This window comes from Patella vulgata, chromosome 2 (genome assembly GCF_932274485.2).
Source record: "Patella vulgata chromosome 2, xgPatVulg1.2, whole genome shotgun sequence".
Taxonomy (NCBI): Eukaryota; Metazoa; Mollusca; class Gastropoda; family Patellidae; genus Patella; species Patella vulgata.
In genome coordinates, this window is record NC_065880.2 from 59,151,257 (window position 1) to 59,172,341 (window position 21,085).

General features: G+C 34.6%; 1 protein-coding gene across 7 annotated transcripts in view; it reads right to left on the reverse strand.

Moving 5' to 3' along the window:
• Positions 1 to 21,085, reverse strand: part of LOC126811175 (iron-sulfur clusters transporter ABCB7, mitochondrial) — a 267,797-nt gene that overhangs the window by 219,213 nt on the left and 27,499 nt on the right. For all 7 annotated transcript variants that reach the window (XM_050536721.2, XM_050536720.2, XM_050536723.2 and 4 more), the window contains exons 2-3: positions 11,482 to 11,685; positions 9,564 to 9,693 (exon numbers count right to left, since the gene is read on the reverse strand). In XM_050536721.2, the coding sequence (XP_050392678.1) occupies positions 9,564 to 9,693; positions 11,482 to 11,685 (334 nt within the window). The remainder of the gene's footprint in view (positions 1 to 9,563; positions 9,694 to 11,481; positions 11,686 to 21,085) is intronic.

Below are 21,085 nucleotides of genomic sequence, written 5' to 3' on the forward strand. Positions count from 1 at the left end.
AAAAAAAATGAAAAACAATTAATAATTGAAACTTTTACAGGCAAAAGAACATGAAAAGTGACTCATGCAAAATTGTCTATTTTTCGGCATCTGCTCATCACAAATCAATTTTCACAATGCCTTTGTTTGAATAAAAGCTACAAGTTTTTTAAAGTTGCAAAGAAAAATTTTAAAATATGAAAAGCCTGAATGCATTGTAAATGGCTCATTTCTACATTTTTTTTTTTTCACCTTTAAATCAAAATGGCGGAAATACAAAACTGAAATTAAAATAGAATGCACAAGACATATTTTGCACCAAAATTAGTAGCATTTATCTTAATTTATTAGATTTGTAAAATTTAATATTTGCTTTTGAAAAGACCTTCTGACCCATCAGACTTAAGGGTTTAAGCCATTTCTGGACATTTATATGATCGTATTGATCCAATCTATATGTCCTTTGGAATCAATAAATAATGTTAAATAATGTTAAGTGAATGATAAATATAACTCACTTCAAAAAAATGTTTGTTTTGAAGGCTCCAAATACAGTTTTTGCCAAAATGACATTACTCCTGGTGATAATGAAAATCTTACATTACTTTGATGAAATAGTAAATGGTATTAGTCATCACATGGTGAACATTTTATGAAAATCGAATAATAATACCATCAAGAATCATCAAAAACCGCCCAGTTTGTGCTACTGTTTAGTTTGACATTGGTTGTCTAGTTTATGAAACTAAATGGTCATAAACTGGATGACTAATATCAAAACTAAACTAAATGGTCATAAACTAGATGACCGATGTCAAAACTAAATGGTGTTTCTTAAACTAAACAGTAGCACAAACTGGGCGTTATTTGATGAATCTTGATGGTATTTAATACTTTCTGCATGGCAATCTATTAACTGAATATGTGTATTAGATTATAGATGGTAAGCTCAGTTTCTTTCCTTTTTTCATCAGATCTGAATGATACCCGGTCCCTAGTGTACTTTGTGATATCTAAACGATCTAATGGGTTCATTCTATTTGTTTATTGGAATTGAATATCATAATTATAAACAAATACTAAATATGACTCAGTTGAATAAACTATTTATTTTTATGGCAAAATATACAGTTTTTGCCAAAATGACGCCATTTCCGGTGGCAGTGAAAATGTTAAATTGGTTTGACCATGTCACAACTTGCATTAGGCATCAAATGGTGAAAACAATTTCAAAATTAATCAGTAACTGAAACTTTTATAGACAAATAAACATGAAAAGTGAACCGTGCAAAATTGCCTATTTCTCCGCAACCGCTTAAGTTGCAAACTAACTTTTATATAGATATACTTAGGATGGATTATGGCTACAAGTTTATAAAAGTTACAAAGAAATATTTTAAAACATGAAGATACTGAATGTGTTGTAAATAGCTTAATTTTACACCCTTTTTCACCTTTTATTCGAATGGCCTGAAAATGAAATAGAAATAAAAAAAAAAAAAATAAAAAAAATGGGCGCAAAATTCTAAGCACCTTTACAGGGCACACCCTTTTAGTCATATCAGATATTAAAAAAAATAATATTTCCTTTCAAAAAGTGGTACCGAACTGTCAAAAAGATAGTTTTTGGTAAAATTACTTCACGTCCAGTGCCGACAGGAAACTTTATCGGTAACAAAAAAATGACACCGGAAATGAAGCCATTTTTGTCAAAAACTACATTTTTAACTTTTAAAATCAATATTTTTTTCAACCAAGAGTTATTTAATATGTGTTAATAATTTTAACTTTTGGTTTAAATTCACATATTAATAAAATTCATACGGTCAAATAGATATCACAAAATTGTTTCCAACTTGTTCGGTTGCGGAGAAATAGATGGTTTTCTACAAGTCACTTTTTAAGGATTTTGGTCCATAAAAGTGTCAATTATTATTCGATTTTCATAAAATTTTCACCATGTGATGCCTAATGTCATTTAACATTTTTATACGCCCACATTTTCATGTGGACGTATATTGTCGTCGCCCCTGTCCGTCCGTCCGTCCACAATTGTTTATGAACAGTCTACAGGTCACAATTTTTATCCGATTCCAATGAAACTTGAATTATAGGTTTATCACCCTAGATCTCGGTTCCTTTCGATATTTGCATCTATCGGACCGTAACTTCATGGATTATGGCCCCTGATTGTACGAAAAATCACATTTTTGGCTTGTGAACACTGTAGAGGTCACAATTTTTATCCGATTTTGTTGAAACTTGTAATGTAAGTTTATAACCCAAGGATCTCGGTTCCTTTCGATATTCGCGCATATCGGACCGTAATTTCCAGAATTATGGCCCCTGATTTTTATCCGATTTAAAAATCTGTATTATTATATCACCGTTAAACCCTAAATCGGCCCAAAACTGACAGACAAAATGGCCGCCGTTCGTTCTCAAATAGCGTAAAAATATGGTATATCAAGGTTGTGGACCCTATAGAAGTCACAATTTTTATCCGATTTTGTTGAAACTTGAAATGTAAGTTTATAACACAAAGATCTTGATTCCTTTCGATATTCGCGCATATCGGAATGTAACTTCATGAATTATGGCCCCTGATTGTACGCAAAAACACGTTTTTTGGCTTATGGACCCTATAGAGGTCATAATTTTTATCCGATTTAAAAAAACGTGTTAATATATAACTGTTACACCCTAAGGATGGCTGAGTACGAATTTTGTGAAAATCGGCCCAAAACTGACAGACAAAATGGCCGCCGTTCGTTCTCAAATTGCGTAAAAATATGGTATATCAAGGTTGTGGACCCTATAGAGGTCACAATTTTTATCCGATTTTGTTGAAACTTAAAATTTAAGTTTATAACACAAAGATCTTGGTTCCTTTTGATATTCGCGCATATCGGACCGTAACTTCATGAATTATGGCCCCTGATTGTACGCAAAAACACGTTTTTTGGCTTGTGGACCCTATAGAGGTCATAATTTTTATCCGATTTAAAAAAACGTGTTAATATATCACCGTTATACCATAAGGACGGCTGAGTTCGAATTTCGTGAAAATCGGCCCAAAACTGACAGACAAAATGGCCGCTGTTCGTTCTCAAATAGCGTAAAAATATGGTATATCAAGGTTGTGGACCCTATAGAGGTCACAATTTTTATCGGATTTTGTTGAAACTTGAAATGTAAGTTTATAACCCAAAGTTCTCGGTTCCTTTCGATATTTGCGCGTATGGGACCGTAACTTCCTGAATTATGGCCCCTGATTGTACGAAAAATCATGTTTTTAGCTTGTGGACCCTATAGAGGTCATAATTATTATCCGATTTAAAAAATCATATTATTATATCACCGTTACACCCTAAAGACGACTGAGTTCGAATTCCGTGAAAATCGGCCAAAAACTGACAGATAAAATGGCCGCCCTTCGTTCTCAAATAGCGTAAAAATATGGTATATCAGAGGTTACAATTTTTATCCGATTTTGTTGAAACTTGAAATGTAAGGTTATAACCCAAAGATCTTGGTTCCTTTCGATATTCGCGCATATTAGACCGTAACTTACTGAATTATGGCCCCTGATTGTACGAAAAATCGCGTTTTTAGGTTGTGGACCCTTTTGAGGTCATAATTTTTATCTGATTTAAAAAAACGTATTATTATATCACCATTACACCCTAAGGACGACTGAGTTCAAATTTCGTGAAAATCGGCCCAAAACTGACAGACAAAATGGCCGCCCCTCGTTCTCAAATTGCGTAAAAATATGGTATATCAAGGTTGTGGACCCTATAGAGGTCACAATTTTTATCAGATTTTGTTGAAACTTGAAATGTAAGTTTATAACTCAAAGATCTTGGTTCCTTTCGATATTTGTGCATATCGAATTGTAATTTCCTGAATTATGGCCCTAGATTGTAGGAAAAATTACTTTCGTTTTAGCTTGTTTTCTATCCATCTCTCGAAAATGTGGGCGTATCCTGCCTGGCAGCCGCTGGTTATCACCGAAATTAATGTCAATCTGCCAAAAACCATATTTTTAGCCCCCAAAACTAATATTTTGTTGTAGTGAGTTATATTTATCATTCAATTAAAATTATGATATTTGATGCCTATCGACAAATAGTATGAATCAATGCGATCATATTTATATAAAGAAATTGTTTCTGACATCTTCCCTTGTTGAGAAATGACCAGTTTTGTTAGCATCACTTTTTACGATTTTTCGCGTTTTAATTTCAGTACATGGGCTCTGGGTTAATTAATTATTGCCTGATTTGTATAAAACAAAAGCTCATATCCTCTGTGGTGCAAATTCTTAACATTTTTATACAGATAAGCTTTTCTGTCAGCAGTGGAATGGACGTATTTTTGCCCAAAACTTCAATTTTGACGTGTTAGAAGTTCGTCTCAAAGGAAAATATTATTTTTTACCATTTTGAAAGATCAAGATGAATGCTCCTACTAAAAACGCAAACTATGTCGGGCTTAGTTTTTTTTTATTTCAGTTTTGTATTTGTGCCATTTTGATTTAAGGATGATAAAATAGGTGTAAGAATGAGCTATTTACAATGCATTCAGTGCTTTTCATATTTTAAAATATTTCTTGACAACTTTCAAAAACCTGTAGCATTAATCCATCAAAGACAATGTATGTCAAAATAAGTTTGTTATATTAGCAGTTGCCGAGAAATAGGCAATTTTGCATCAGTCACTTTTCACATTATTTTCTTTACCATGTGATGCCTCATGCCACTTTTTACATGGGTCTGATTTGTAATGTTTTTAAAATTATGATATTTGATTCGAATCAAAAAATAGAATGAACCCATACGATTATACAAATACCACAAAATGGTTTATAACTTGTTCAGTTGCCGAGAAATATACCATTTTCTACAAGTCACTTTTCATGGTTTTTGGTCCATAAAGGTGTCAAAAATTATCCGATTTTCTTAAAATTTTCACCATGTGATGTCTAATGTCATTTACGATTTCATAAAAGTAATTTAAGATTTTTGTTATCACCGGAAGTTATATTTAGCATTCGTTTAACATTATATTTGATTCCAAAGGACATATAGATTGAATCAATATGATCATATAGATGTCCACAAATTGCTTCTAGGATCTTTCGTTGTCGAGAAATAACCACTATTGTCAGGATCACTTTTCAAATTTTGTTTGCATTTTAATTTCCCATTAGAAAGTCAACTAACATCTTCTAGCATCTTCCGTTGTCGAGAAATAACAACCATTGTCAGGATCCTTTTTTAAGATTTTTTGCCTTTATAATTTCAGTTTATGGGTTCTAGGTTTCCCAGATATGTATAATACAAAGTTCATATGTTTCATGGTGCAACTTTTTTGTTACCGATAATGTTTTCTGTCGCCAAAAGAAGTGACGTAATTTTGCGAAAATTTACAATTTTGACCGGGATCACTTTTTAACAGATGTGACACATGGTAACAAATGTATACATGGAAGTGACATAAGTTCAAGAGTAACTTGGCATCGGAATTGACACAAGTTCAAAGGTAACATGGCACCGGTGAAACCCGTCATTACTGCGTCGTAGTTCTAGTTAGAGTTTCACACTATTGTTTTTGTTAAGATTATTCTTATTAGGGTTTCACACTGCGTAGCTTGTGCGAAACACTATTGTTTTTGTTAAGATTATTATTAAGGTTTCACACTGCATAGCTTGTATGAAACACTATTGTTTTTGTTAAGATTATTAGGGTTTCACACTGTGTAGCTTGTGTGAAACGCTATTGTTTTTTTTAAGATTATTATTCTTATTAGGGTTTCACACTGCGTAGCTTGTTTTTGTTAAGATTATTATTCTTATTATTATTATTCCAATTCCATTTTGATTAGATCTCCGCAACTGCTTGTCGCATCCTTACGATTTCTTCGGTTTTAGTGGGAAAGTGGGTGTGACTTAGAGGATAAAGCTATTTTGAACGTTCTGCGAAAATGCGAAATGTCCAAAATCACCTAAGCTATCGTTTTTAGAAATATTGCAGTAATTTTAACAATAATCATTGGATTTTAACTTTCGATACATTTTGGCATAGCCGGAGAGAGTGGGCACATATGTAACAGTATTTTGTCTTTATATCAGGTTCAGATGACAAGACTAGTTTAACATCTCATAATACTTTTATTCTTCTTCTAACATATTATATACAAAACTTAAGACTCCGTAATTAACTCGTGTTGAGGGAGCCATATCATTGTTCACAAAGTGCGTGACCTATTTTAGTTTCAACTAGTAATAACAACAAAAACGAAAATATTAAATTAATGTATTTAATCTTAAAGTTTAGTTTTTTACAATAATATATATTTAAAATGTGCCAGTATGTTAGCAGAGGGGGGAAATATTTGTTGTGTTGACATTGTGTATTCATTCACTCGTCTGCTAATGCCAGACTATGGCAAGTTCAGTCATGTTAAAGTGACCGTAACTTGCCGCCGGAAGGTAAATATACCGATAATTGATATTTGAATATCGTGATTTTTCCTACAATCAAGGGCCATAATTCATGAAGTTACAATTCGATATGCGCGAATATCACAAGGATCCGTGATCTTTGGATTATAAACTTACATTTCAAGTTTCAACAAAATCGGATAAAAATTGTGACCTATATAGGGTCCACAACCTTGATATACCATATTTTTACGCTATTTGAGAACAAAGGGCGGCCATTTTGTCTGTCAGTTTTGGGCCGATTTTCACGAAATTCGAACTCAGTCGTCCTTAGGGTGTAATGGTGATATAGTAATACTTTTTTTAAATCGGATAAAAATTATGACCTCTATAGGGTCCACAAGCTAAAAACGCGATTTTCGTACAATCAGGGGCCATAATTCAGGAAGCTACGTTCCGATATGCACGAATATCGAAAGGAACCGAGATCTTTGGTTATAAGCATACATTTCATGTTTAAACCAAATCGGATAAAAATTGTGACCTCTACAGTGTTCACAATCTAAAAACGTGATTTTTCGTACGGACGGACGGACAGGGGCGACGACAATATACGTCCACATGAAGATGTGGGCGTATAAAAATCCAATTAAGAGTAACAACTCATTAAGTAATTATCTGAAAACCATTAGAATTTGTTTGGTTTTTATAAAGTTCTGCCCCATGCTAACATTTAGTATACAAAACTTTTAACATCATGAATTTAGCTGTTCAAGTCATAAAGATTCATTGTAAATCAATATACTTGTTCGTCTCAAGACCTTGTGTATCAATCTGAAGTCAATCGGATATTAACTTTGACCTCTAGAGCGTCCACAAGATTTTTCAAAGTGATCAAGGGCCATAACTCTGGCAGCAATTATCCAAAATCGTTGAAAATCAATATGATTCTTCATCTCATGGTCTCACACACTGTGTATAAATTTAAAGTCAATTAGATATTAACTTTAGCCTCTAGAGCATCCACAAGGGCCATAACTCCGGCAGTAATTATCAGAAATAGCTGAAAATCAATAGGATTCTTCGTCTCATGAACTTAAACACTGAGTATAAATCTAAAGTCAATCGTTGATTAACTTTAGCCTCTAGAGCGTCCAAAAGATTTTTCAAAGTGATCAAGGGCCATAACTTTGGCAGTATTTATTGGAAATCGCTGAAAATCAATAGGCTTCTTCGTCTCATGACCTTAAACACTGTGTATAAATGTAAAGTCAATCTGATATTAACTTTGACCTCTAGAGCGTCCAAAAGATTTTTTGAAGTGATCAAGGGCCATAACTCAGGAAGTAATTAACGGAAATCGTGGAAAATCAATAGGCGTCTTTGTCTCATGACCTTAAACAATGTGTATAAATTTAAAGTCAATCGGATATTAACTTTGACCTCTAGAGCATCCACAAGATTTTTTGAAGTGATCAAGGGCCATAACTCTAGCAGTAATTATCGGAAATCGTTGAAAATCAATAGGCTCCTTCGTCTCATGACCTTAAACACTGTGTATAAATTTAAAGTTTGACCTCTAGAGCATCCACAAGCAATTGTGGACGCCGGACCACCGGATGGACAGACTGGGGCGACAACAATATACGACCACATTTCAATGTGGGCGTATAAAAATTGTTTCTAGCATCTTCCCATGCCGAGAAATAACCAATTTTGTCAGGATCACTTTTTAAGATTTTTCGCATTTTAATTTCAGTTTATGGGTTCTGGGTTAATTATTTATTGCCTGATTTGTGTTAAAGAAAAAACCCATATCTTCCATGGTGCAAATTCTTAACTTACTTCTACCAATAAAAGTTTCCGTCAGCCCTGGAAGTGATGTAATTTTGCCCAAAATTTCAATTTTGACGTGTCTAAAGTTCTTTTTAAAAAGCAAATATTAATGTTTACATATCTAATAGAACAAGCTGAATGCTCCTACTAAAGCCGCAAAATATGTCTTCCTTAATTTTTTATTTTTATTTCGGTTTTGCATTTGTGCCATTTTGATTTAAAGGCTAAAAAGGGTTTAAAAGTGAACCTGTAGCATAGACGATTTTCCACAAGTTACTTTTCAAGATTTTTGGTCTATTAAAGTGTCAGTTATTATTCGATTTTTATAAAATTTTCACCATATGATGTCTTATGCCATTTTGGCAAAAATGTTTAACTCTTTCATTGATACCGGAAGTGACATAAGTTCAAGGCTATAACGAGGCACTGGAAGAGACGTAAGTTCAAGGGTAACATGGCACCGGTGAAACCCGTCATTACTGCATTGCAGTTCTAGTAATTATTATTATTATTTACCGTAGGAGCCTAATTCTCCATGATCGAAAACAGATATCGATAGGAAACCAAATTTTCTGTTGGGAAATCATGTGGTGGCTACTTGATAAACTATTTTTGGGGGTCCACAAGCTAAAAACACGATTTTTCATACATTCAAGGGCCATAATTCAGGAAGTTACGATCCGATATGCGCAAATATCGAAAGGAACCAAGGAGATCATCAAAATTGGATCAAAATTGTGAGCTCTAGAGGGTCCACACGGTGATATATCCAAAATTTGGATATATCACCGTTACACCTTAATGACGTTTGAACACGCCGGAAAATCTGGATGAACTTTCTTGGTCAGTGCATGGATCGAACACCCAACCTCCAGGCTAGCGAAACAGCTTCTTACCAATTTAGCCACCATGATCCCCAGGAAGTGACATAAGTTCAAGGTTAACGTGGCACTGGTGAAACCCGTCATTACTGCATCGCAGTTCTAGTTAGAACTTGTTTTGATTGTTTGTCTCATGACCTTAAACGCTGTGTATAAATTTATATAGGCGTATAGCGCGTCCACAAAATTTTCCAAAGTAATCGGAAATTATCATGACCTTAAACACAGTGTATAAATTCAAAGTTCATTGGATATTAACTTTAGCCTCTAGAAAGTCCACAAGCAAATTGTGGACGTCGGATGGACACGATGGTAATATACAACCACATTTTAATGTGGGCGTATACAAATGGCAAATCGAAGCTCAGTATTGAAGAACAAGTACCTACTAGGCATTGAGAGTATTTTTGTGACTTACATCCTATCATAAGAGCTGTAGCTGTTGTCATTATGGCTATCGGGACAGTTTCCATATGCAGATATTCACTGGGTTTATTCAGATAATCTACTACACATTTAAATATAAATGGTACTTGTACATTTAAAACCTGAAAAAATAAATGAAACACAGAAATCCCAAAATAAATAGATGACACATATTAATTAATGGCACATTTATTTTTTTCAAAAGTATCGAGCAATCAAACTATACACTAAGTTTCATCACTCCCTATCAGATAGAGTCAAGATTATCTTGTCCCAAAGCATCGACCAATGAAATTGATTAGTTCTGCTTAGCTTCAGCTCGAAATGTTAATCATTGAAATCAGTCAAGACATTCACCTAATGAACATCTACATCAAGTGTAAACATTCTTCTACCTCAATTAAAAGCAGAGTTGTTATGTTCCAAAGTCTTAACCAATCAAATTGCTTATCGCTCCTTAGCCTAAGCAGAAAATTCTCACCATCGAAACCAGTCAAGGTAATGATATAATGAATCTATATTCGGAGTTTCATCGCTCTTGCTTCATTATAACCAAAGTTATCATGCCCCAAAGCATCAACCAATCAGATTGCTTATCTCTGCTTACTGTAAGCAGTCAATGTTCATCATCAAACTCCATCAAGGCATTCACCTGATAAACATATACACCACCTTTGAACATTCTAGCTCAATTAGAAGGAGAGTTATTGTGTTCCAAAGTCTCGGCCAATCAAATTGCTTATCGCTCTGCTTACCCTAAGCAGAAAATTCTCATAATCGAACTTAGTCGAGGTATTGATGTAATGAAACTATACACCAAGTTTCATCATTCTCACTTAATTAGAACTAAAGTTATTGTGTCCCAAAGCATCAACCAATCAAATTGCTTATCTCTGCTTACCCTAAGCAGAAAATGCTCATCTTCAAACTCCATCAAAGCATTGACCCAATAAACACCTACACCAACTTTGAACATTCTAGCTCAATTAGAAAGAGAGTTATTGTGTCCCAAAAGCGTGACGGCCAGACAGGCAGACAGACAGACAGACGAACAAACCCATTTTAATAGTCCCCACAAACAACCCAATTAGACATGTATTGCTATTTCTAAAACTGGATCCAAATACTACCTGACATTCGTGAGTCAGCTACATAATAAATAGAACCTAAACCTAATTTCCTAATTAATTTGTACAAAATTTCCTAACTTTGTGCAAGATTTAAAAGACCGCCAGATATTTAGAGCTGTGTTTTAGAACGTAAATTGCCCTGGAAACATTCAGACATTGTGAGCAGTCAATGTCCCAATTACCACATGTCAAAGAATGTCAGTTAATGCCCAGTACAATGTATCAAGATATTCGACGTAACTTTACTAACTCTTCTAAATTTTATGTTTAAGGTTGGTTATATGCCGACACATGTAAATTTTTGTTAAGATAACCTCAATTATCAAAGCAATATATATTTTTAGATGCTGCTGAAATAATTAGTGTGTAGTTTATACTATTTCTCCGCCACATGGATTACAAATTGCAATTTTCCTCATTCACTTAAACTACAAATCCGACCATCTTTATTGATCAAATATTTTATATAAATTCACTTTCCATCCAACATACTAAAATGTTACCAATTAGAAAAAAAAAGCTATAACATCATGCAAATCCAGGCTGACACAAAAATTACAAGACATAACGATTTTGAATGTTGTATATGGGAGGTAAATATAAAGACAATTTTTGATGAATAAAGTTTATCTTATTTCTAGTTTTACAGTGAAAACGTGAACATTGAGATTTGTTATCTATGTGGTTCTTTGGGAAAACACAGCTCAGGATCTCAAAATACATTTGTTCTCCCTATTAGCTAGACTCCGGCTAAGTGCAAATTTTTTAAAACACACTTACTTTAGATCCAACCAATAGACCCAAAGCTGCCATAACTCGTAGCCGGATACCAGTTTTATTTTTAGGCCATATATTTGCCATCATGGATTTAATTATGTCCCAGCCACTGACATCTTTTTGTTGTATTCCACCAATTTCATCAGGGGAGAATATTGATGCACCAGGATGGAAGCAATCTCTTTTACCATTTTTTCTTTGAAATAACTATATTGTAAGAAAAAGTAAGCATATATTATCTAACTTAGTTTAATTTTACACACAAAACAAGAGGCCCACAAGCCTTAAATCAACCATTGGTTAAAGGACCTAAGTCCGTAACTCAAAATCCTCCAAAATCTTCGACTTTGAAAACACGAATTATTGGTCAATTTAAATCAACATTGATGATGTAAACTTACTGGGAAAAGATGAGCTTCTGATATCCGATATTTAAGATAAAATAATTTTTTTAACATTGGTACACGAATCGTGTACCATAATGCGCTTCAGCCCCAGTTGTATTGAGAGACTCGAGGGACGAGGCTAGACACATTGCACCAAATCAAATGGAGTTATGTAGACTAGAATAACTAGACGCTAGAAATTTGCACTCGATTGAGATTGCTGACTTATTTCGCCGAACATAACTGATTTAAAATTGGAGTAAAAACGGAAACCATTAAATGTAAATCAGTTTATATACATTCCTATTACAGTATTATATGCGTTGCGACCCACTTTTGTGAATTTCTAGGTCCCAAATGTTAGCGATTTAGCTCCTTTAAGAGTACATGTATGTATGCACTGAAGATTTCGCTCAGTGAGAATGTCACCTTTTTATCAGTGTTATTTCCTTCATTAAATCAAAGAGCGATCAAACATTTTTTTAGAACAAGCCAACAGTGAGGCTGATGTCCCCCGCCGAAATCCCAAAATAAATAGATGACACATACTAATTAATAGCACATTTATTTTTTTCAAAAGTATCGAACAATCAAACTATACACTAAGTTTCATCACTCTCTATCAGATAGAATCATCACTCTCTATCAGATAGAATCAAGATCATCTTGTCCCAAAGCATCGACCAATGAAATTGATTAGCTCCGCTTAGCTTCAGCTCGAAATGTTAATCATTGAACTCAATCAAGACATTCACTTAATGAACATCTACATATAGTTTAAACATTCTACCTCAATTAAAAGTAGAGTTGTTTATCGCTCCTTAGCCTAAGCAGAAAATTCTCACCATCGAACTTAGTCAAGGTAATGAACGCCTAAACCAAGTTTGAACATTCTACCTCAATTAGAAGGAGAGTTATTGTGTTCCAAAGTCTCGACCAATCAAATTGCTTATTGCTCTGCATACCCTAAGCAGAAAATGTTTACTATGGAACTCAGTCAAGGTATTGATGTGTTAAAACTATACACCAAGTGTCCTCACTCTCACTTAATAAGAACTAAAGTTATCGTGTCCCAAAGCATCAACCAATCAAATTGCTTATCTCTGCTTACCCTAAGCAGAAAATTCTCGTCTTCGAACTCCAAAATCCATCAAGGCATTCACCTAATAAACACCTACGCTAAGTGTGAACATTCTAGCTCAATTAGAATAAGAGTTATTGTGCTTATCGCTCTGCTTACCCTGAGCAGAAAATGCTCATTATCGAACTTAGTCAAGATATTGATGCAATAAAACTATACACCAAATTTCATCATTCTCACTTAATTAGAACTAAAGTTATCATGCCCGAAAGCATCAACCAATCAAATTGCTTATCTCCGCTTACCCTAAACAGAAAATGCTCATCTTCGAATTCCATCAAGGCATTCACCTAATAAACACCTATACCAAGTTTGAACATTCTAGCTCAATTAGAAGGAGAGTTATTGTGTTCCAAAGTCTCGACCAATCAAATTGCTTATCGCTCTGCTTACCCTAAGCAGAAAATGCTCATTATCGAACTTAGTCATGGTAATGATGTAATGAAACTTTACACCAAGTTTCATCACTCTCACTTAATTAGAATTAAAGTTATGGTGTCCCAAAGCATCAACCAATCAAATTGCTTATCTCTGCTTACCCTAAGCAGAAAATGCTCATCTTCGAACTCTATCAAGGCATTGACCCAATAAACACCTACACCATGTTTGAACATTCTAGGTCAATTAGAAAGAGAGTTATTGTGTCCCAAAAATGTGACGGACAGACAGACAGACCGACCCATTTTGATAGTTCCCTGCTTTCTTTGAAAGGCGAGGGACAAAAAATAAAAAAAAACACTTACAGAAAAAATACGTAACACGTAATTAGATCATGAAAGCTTTCATATTCACGGTCACTTCCTGTCACGCCGATCATGGGTTATATAAAGAATCTTAACAAGAAAAAATAATTATTAAAATCGATCAAAAACTCGCAAAATTAAGCTTAAATGTGGCTAGAAACATTTCACCCAGCCGAAAAAATAATCTGAAAAATAAAAGGAAATAACTGAGATTTGTATTGATGGAATCCGATTAACTTCCAGAAGTTTCAGAAAAATCGATCAAGCTGTTTAAAAATGAGACGGATCACAAAATGAAATGAAAATGGCGGGGAAAAAACACAAACAGCGGCTGCCAGGCAGGATACGCCCAAGAGATGGATAGAGAACAAGCTAAAACCAAACGCGATTTTTTGTACAATCAGGGGCAATAATCCAGAAAGATATGGCCTGAAATGTGCAAATAACAAAAGGGACTGAGATCTTTGGGATATAAAGATTTGTTTTAAGTTAAATCAAAATCAGATAAAAATTGTGACCTCTGGAGGGTCCACAATCTTTGTATTACACATTTCTACACAAATTTGCGTACAAAGAGCAGCCATTTTGCCAGGCAGTTTCATTTCGATTTTCCCGACATTCGAATTCAACCTTCATAATGGTGGAATCATGATGTATTTTAACGGTATTTAAAATCGGAAAAAAATTGTGACCTCTAGAGAATCCATAAGCTAAAAATCTGATTTTTGGAACAATCAGCGGCCATAATCCAGGAAGTTAAGTTCAGGTTTTTTATTTTAAATTGGATATAGGTTGCTGGCAACGAAACACACGCCCACAGCAGCTAAATCGTCCGGGCAGTCAACAAGAGTTGTCGCATACTTTTTTCGGTAATGAAACATTTATAATACACTAAAATCTGATTAAGAGCAACAACTTATGAAGTAATTATCAGAAAACCTTTGGTTTTTATAAAGTTATGCCCCATGCTGACGTTTTGTATACAAAACTTTAATATCATGGATTTAGCTGTTCAAGTCATAAAAATTCATTGAAAATCAATATACATGTACTTGCTCGTCTCAAGATCTTACACCCTGTGCATCAATCTGAAGTCAATCGAATGATAACTTTAGTCTTTAGAGCGTCACAAGTTTTTGCAATGTGATCAAGGGCAATAACTCAGGCAGGAATTATCGGAAATAGTTGAAAATCAATAGACTTCTTCGTCTCATGACCTTAAACGCTGTGTATAAATTTAAAATCAATCGGATATTATCTTTAGCCTCTAGAGCATCCACAAGATTTTTTGAAGGCATCAAGGGCCATAACTCTGGCAGTAATTATCGGAAATCGCTGAAAATCAATAGGCTTCTTCGTCTCATGACCTTAAACACTGTGTATAAATCTCAAGTCAATCGGATATTAACTTTGGCCTCTAGAGCGTCCACAATATTTTTCAAAGTGATCAAGGGTCATAACTCTGGCAGTAATTATCGGAAATCGCTGAAAATCAATAGGATTCTTCGTCCCATGACCTTAAACACTGTGTATAAATTTAAACTCAATCGGATATTAACTTTGGCCTCTAGAGTGTCCACAATATTTTTCAAAGTGATCAAGGGCCATAACTCTGGCAGTAATTATCGGAAATATATTAACTTTGGCCTCTAGAGTGACCACAAGATTTTTTGAAGTGATCAAGGGCCATAACTCTGGCAGTAATTATCAGAAATTGCTGGAAATCAATATGCTTCTTTGTCTCATGATCTTAAACACTGTGTATAAATTTAAAGTCAATTGGATATTAACTTTAGCCTCTAGAGCATCCACAAGCAATTGTGGACGACGGACCGCCGGCCGGCCGGATAGACGGATGGAGGCGACGTCAATATACGACCACATTTCAATGTGGGCGTATAAAAATTGTGACCTCTACAGGGACCACAAGCTAAAAACGTGATTTTTGGTTCAATCATGAGCCATAATTCAGGAAGTGACGTTCCGATATGTCCGAATATCAAAAGGAACCAATATCTTTGGGTTATAAACATGTATTTGAAGTTTCATCAAAATCGGATCAAAATTGTGACCTGTAAAGTGTCCCCAACATTGATTTACCAGATGTTTACACTATTTGCGTACGAGGGGTGGCCATTTTGTAAGGCAGTTTTGGCCCGATTTTCAACAAATTTGAATTCATCAAACATTGTGGTGTAACGGCGATATATTCAAACGTTTTTTAAAATCGAATAATAATTGTGACCTCTAGAGGGACCACATGCTAAACACCCTTTTTTTTCGTAAAATCAGAGGCCATAATTCAGGAAGTTACGATCCGATATGCACGAATATTAAAAGGAACCAAGATCTTTGGGTTATAAACTTGCATTTCAAGTTTCATCAAAATCGAATCAAAATTGTGGCCTCTAGAGGTCCACAACTTTGATATACCAGATTACACTATTTGCGTACGAAGGGCAGCCATTTTGTCCGGCAATTTTGGTCCGAGTTTCATGCAATTTAAACTCGACAAAATTACGGTGTAACAGTGATATATTCGAACGTTTTTTTAAATCGGATAATAATTGTGACCTCTAGAGGGACCACAAGCTAAAAACGTGTTTTTTCATACAATCCGGGGTCATAATTCAGGAAGTTACAATTCGATAGGTATGAAAATCGACAGGAACAAAGATATTTTGGGTTATAAACATGCATTTCAAGTTTCATCAAAATCAGATGAAAATTGTGACCTCCAGAGGGTCAACAACCCTGATACACAAGCTAAAAACAATCAGGGGCCATAATTCAGGAAGTTTAAACCAAATCAGATAAGAATTGTGACCCCTACAGTGTTCACAAGCTAAAAAGGTGATTTTTCGTACAATCAGGGGCAATAATCCATGAAGTTACCCTCCGATACATGCCAATATCGAAAGTTTCATTGCAATCGGATAAAAATTAGAGTGTTCACAAAAAATTGTGGACGGACGGACAGGGGCGACGACATTATACGATCACATGAATATGTGAGCGTATAAAAATGGCGGAAAAATATTGAAAGATAGGTTGCCAGGCAACGAAACATACACCCACAGCAGCTAAATTGTCCGAGCACTCAACAAGTGTTGTAGCATATTTTTACTTTACATTTATAATACACTAAAATCTGATTAAGAGTAACAAATCATGAAGTAATTATCAGAAAACCATTAGAATTTGTTTGTTATTTTTTAAAGTTCTGCACCCTGCTAACGTTTAGTATACGAAACTTTTAATATCATGGATTTAGCTGTTCAAGTCATAAATATTCATTGAAAATCAATATACTTGTTCGTCTCAAGATCTTAAACTCTGTGTATCAATCTAAAGTCAATCGGATGATAACAGTGACCTCTAGATCGTCACAAGATTTTTCAAAGTGATCAAGGGCCATAATTTTGGCAGTAATCGGAAATCATTGAAAATAAATAGGATTCTTCATCTCATGACCTCAAACACTGTGTATAAATTTAAAGTCAATCGAATATTCACTTTAGCCTATAGAGCATCGACAAGATTTTTTGAAGTGATCAAGGGCCATAATTCTGGCAGTAATTATCGGAAATCACTGAAAATGAAGACTTCTTCGTCTCATGACCTTAAACACTCTGTATAAATTTAAAGTCAATCGGATATTAGCGTTGGCCTCTAAGAGCGTCCACAAGATTTTTTGAAGTGATCAAGGGCCATTACTCTGGCAGTAATTATCGGAAATCGCTGAAAATCAATAGGCTTCTTTGTCTCATTATCTTAAACACTGTATATAAATTTAAAGTCAATTAACTTTAGCCTCTAGAGCGTCCACAAGCAATTGTGGACGCAGACAGACGGACGGACGGACAGGGGCAACCACAATATATGACCACATTTCAATGTGGGCGTATAAAAATGAAATGATAAAATTTTAAATGGAACTCATATTTTTGGAATCAGATTAACCTGAGCTGTTGGAATATTTAGGTCAAATTTGTAAATTGTAAACAACTTTATCGGCATGAAAAAGGTCAAAGGCGAAATCTGAAATTTTCAAACTTCAAAAATTCGACCCTGATCCCGGCTATGCTAGCAATGTGTTTTTTCGGAAATAGGAGAGGTATTCTTCAAACTACGGCCTATTGTGTCCCTTTTCATGTCCGTTAATGTTGATTTTTCAATTTTTTTCATATTAAATTCAAAATGGTGACCATCGGTTGACCGAATTCAAAATTCTAATCCAATAGATTTTTGGGCAGTCATTCAAGGATTCTTAAAATATACCTCCCATGTCTGGAAGAAAAATATCGCAAAAGCCTAAGGGATTTTTTACGTTTCAAGATGGTGGCACTTCCGGTTCGATCGACAAACTCCATATTAGGTGCACGCTGCACGCATCAGTAGTGTCTTAGCTAGTTAACAAAATAAATTTCAAGGCTATCTGACCTACTGTTTTTAAGATTTTTTTGAAAACTTTGATCCTTAATTATTCCAAGGGGAGATCAGAAAATTTCTAATGACATCGTTGAAGTTGGATCAGCCAGGGCCCGATTCCTGGAAATTCTTAAGCACGGTCTTGTGCTTAGATTTTAAGTAGACTTTGCATTCAAGTAAATTTATCTTATTTTTTGTTCCCAGAAAATTCTTAAGAATGTTCTTGTGCTTACATTTTAAGTAGACTTCAGTGTAAGCACAAGCACGTTATTATGTGTTCCAAGAAAAAACTTAACCACAACTTCGTTCTTAATTAAACATTGTCAATCTAAGCACAAGTCCCAAGCAAGGTATACAGCTTGTGTACCAACTTTACGTCTGTTTCTGCTTCTAACAAGATGGATGACTGTAGAGTTAATTAACCGTATTTCCTACATCTTTTGATGTAGCAGGGGACTATTAAAATGGGTTTGTCCGTCCGTCCGTCCGTCTGTCTGTCCGTCATACTTTTTGGGATACAATAACTCTCTTTCTAATTGAGCTAGAATGTTCAACCTTGGTGTAGGTGTTTATTAGGTCAATGCCTTGATGGAGTTCGAAGATGATCATTTTCTGCTTTAATAGGGTAAGCAGAGATAAGCAATTTGATTGGTTGATGCTTTGGGACACAATAACTTTAGTTCTAATTAAGTGAGAGTGATGAAACTTGGTGTATAGTTTCATTACATCAATACCTTGACTAAGGTCGTTAATGAGCATTTTCTGCTCAGGGTAAGCAGAGTGATAAGCAATTTGATTGGCTGAGACTTTGGAACACAATAACTCTCCTTCTAATTGAGCTACAATGTTCAAACTTGGTGTAAGTGTTTATTAGGTCAATGCTGTCTTGGAGTTTGAAGATGAACATTTTCTTCGTAGGGTAAGCCGAGCAATAAGCAATTTGATTAGCCGAGATTTTGGAACACAATAACTTTCCTCCTAATTGAGCTAGACTGTTCAAACTTGGTGTATATGTTTATTAGGTCAATGCCTTGATGGAGTTCGAAGATGGGCATTTTCTGCTTAGGGTAAGCAGAGATAAGCAATTTGATTGGTTGATGCTTTGGGACACGATAACTTTAGTTCTAATTAAGTGAGAGTGATGAAACTTGGTGTATAGTTTCATTACATCAATACCTTGACTAAGTTCGATAATGATCATTTTCTGCTCAGAGTAAGCAGAGCGATAAGCAATTTGATTGGCAGAGACTTTGGAACACAATAACTCTCTTTCTAATTGAGCTAGATTGTTTATTAGGTCAATGCCTTGATGGAGTTCGAAGATGGGCATTTTCTGCTTAGGGTAAGCAGAGATAAGCAATTTGATTGGTTGATGCTTTGGGACACGATAACTTTAGTTCTAATTAAGTGAGAGTGAGGACACTTGGTGTATAGCTTTATAACATCAATACCTTGATTAAGTTCGATAATGAACATTTTTTGCTGAGGGTAAGCTGAGTGATAAGAAATTGGATTGGTCAAGACTTTGGAACACAATAACTCTCCTTCTAATTGAGCTAGAATGTTCAAACTTGGTGTACGCGTTCATTAGGTGAATGCCTTGATGGAGTGCGATGATGAACATTGCTGCTTACGGTAAGCAGAGATAAGTAATCTGATTGGTTGATGCTTTGGGGCATGATAACTTTGGTTATAATGAAGAGAAAGCGATGAAACTCTGAATATAGATTCATTATATCATTACCATGACTAAGTTCGATGGTGAGAATTTTCTGCTTAGGCTAAGGAGCGATAAGCAATTTGATGGGTCAAGACTTTGGGACATAACAACTCTGCCTTTAATTGGGGTAGAATATTTAAACTTGATGTAGGTGAATGTCTTGACTGAGTTCAATGATTAACATTTTGAGCTGAAGCTAAGCAGTGCTAATCGATTTCATTTGTCGATGCTTCGGGACAAGATAATCTTGATTCTATCTGATAGAGAGTGATGAAATTTAATGTATGGTTTGATTGCTCGATACTTTTGAAAAAAATAAATGTGCGATTAATTAATATGTGTCATCTATTTATTTTGGGTTTTCGGTGGGGGACATCTGCCTCACTATTGGCTTGTTTATTTACCAATTAGTAAACAACACAAACACAAGGCTACTTTAAGATCAGGCGCTCTCACAATTATTCAGTCTGTTTGCATGTGCTTGTATTTTTTTAGCTTGTGGCTCATTTTATATAATAATAATATAATAATATTATCTTTATTCAAGTACTTTGTGGCCAAAAGCCAATGGTACAAAATGTATACCGTATAAAAAGAAAAAAACAACAACACAAACAACACACATTACAGAAAAATATACAATTTTATATTTATGTTGGTTATATTGATAGTAATTCTTCCCTTATTTTCATACCTTTTTTGATATATACACAAAGATTCTTAATATCATTTTCGTTTTTACTTTGGAATAATGACTTCAATTTTATTTCGTTTGGTGATGAGTGGCAATATTTCGGCAGGAAGTTCATTCTAATATCTTGCAGGATTGGACAGGCAACAATGAAATGGTACTCGCTTTCAACACATTTTAAATTACAAAATTCACACACACACTCTAGAAACAGGAATACCATTTCTACGGCCTAATACTATTGTTTTCGTTAAGATTATTCTTATTAAGCTTTCATATTTCATATAAAAGCTTATTGTTTCTGTTAAGATTATTAGGGTTTCACACTGCGTAGCTTGTGTGAAACACTATTGTTTTCGTTAAGATTATTCTTATTAAGCTTTCATATATCATATAAAAGCTTATTGTTTCTGTTAAGATTATTAGGGTTTCACTTAGGGTTTCACACTGTGTAGCTTGAGTGAAACACTATTGTTTTTGTTAAGATTCTTATTC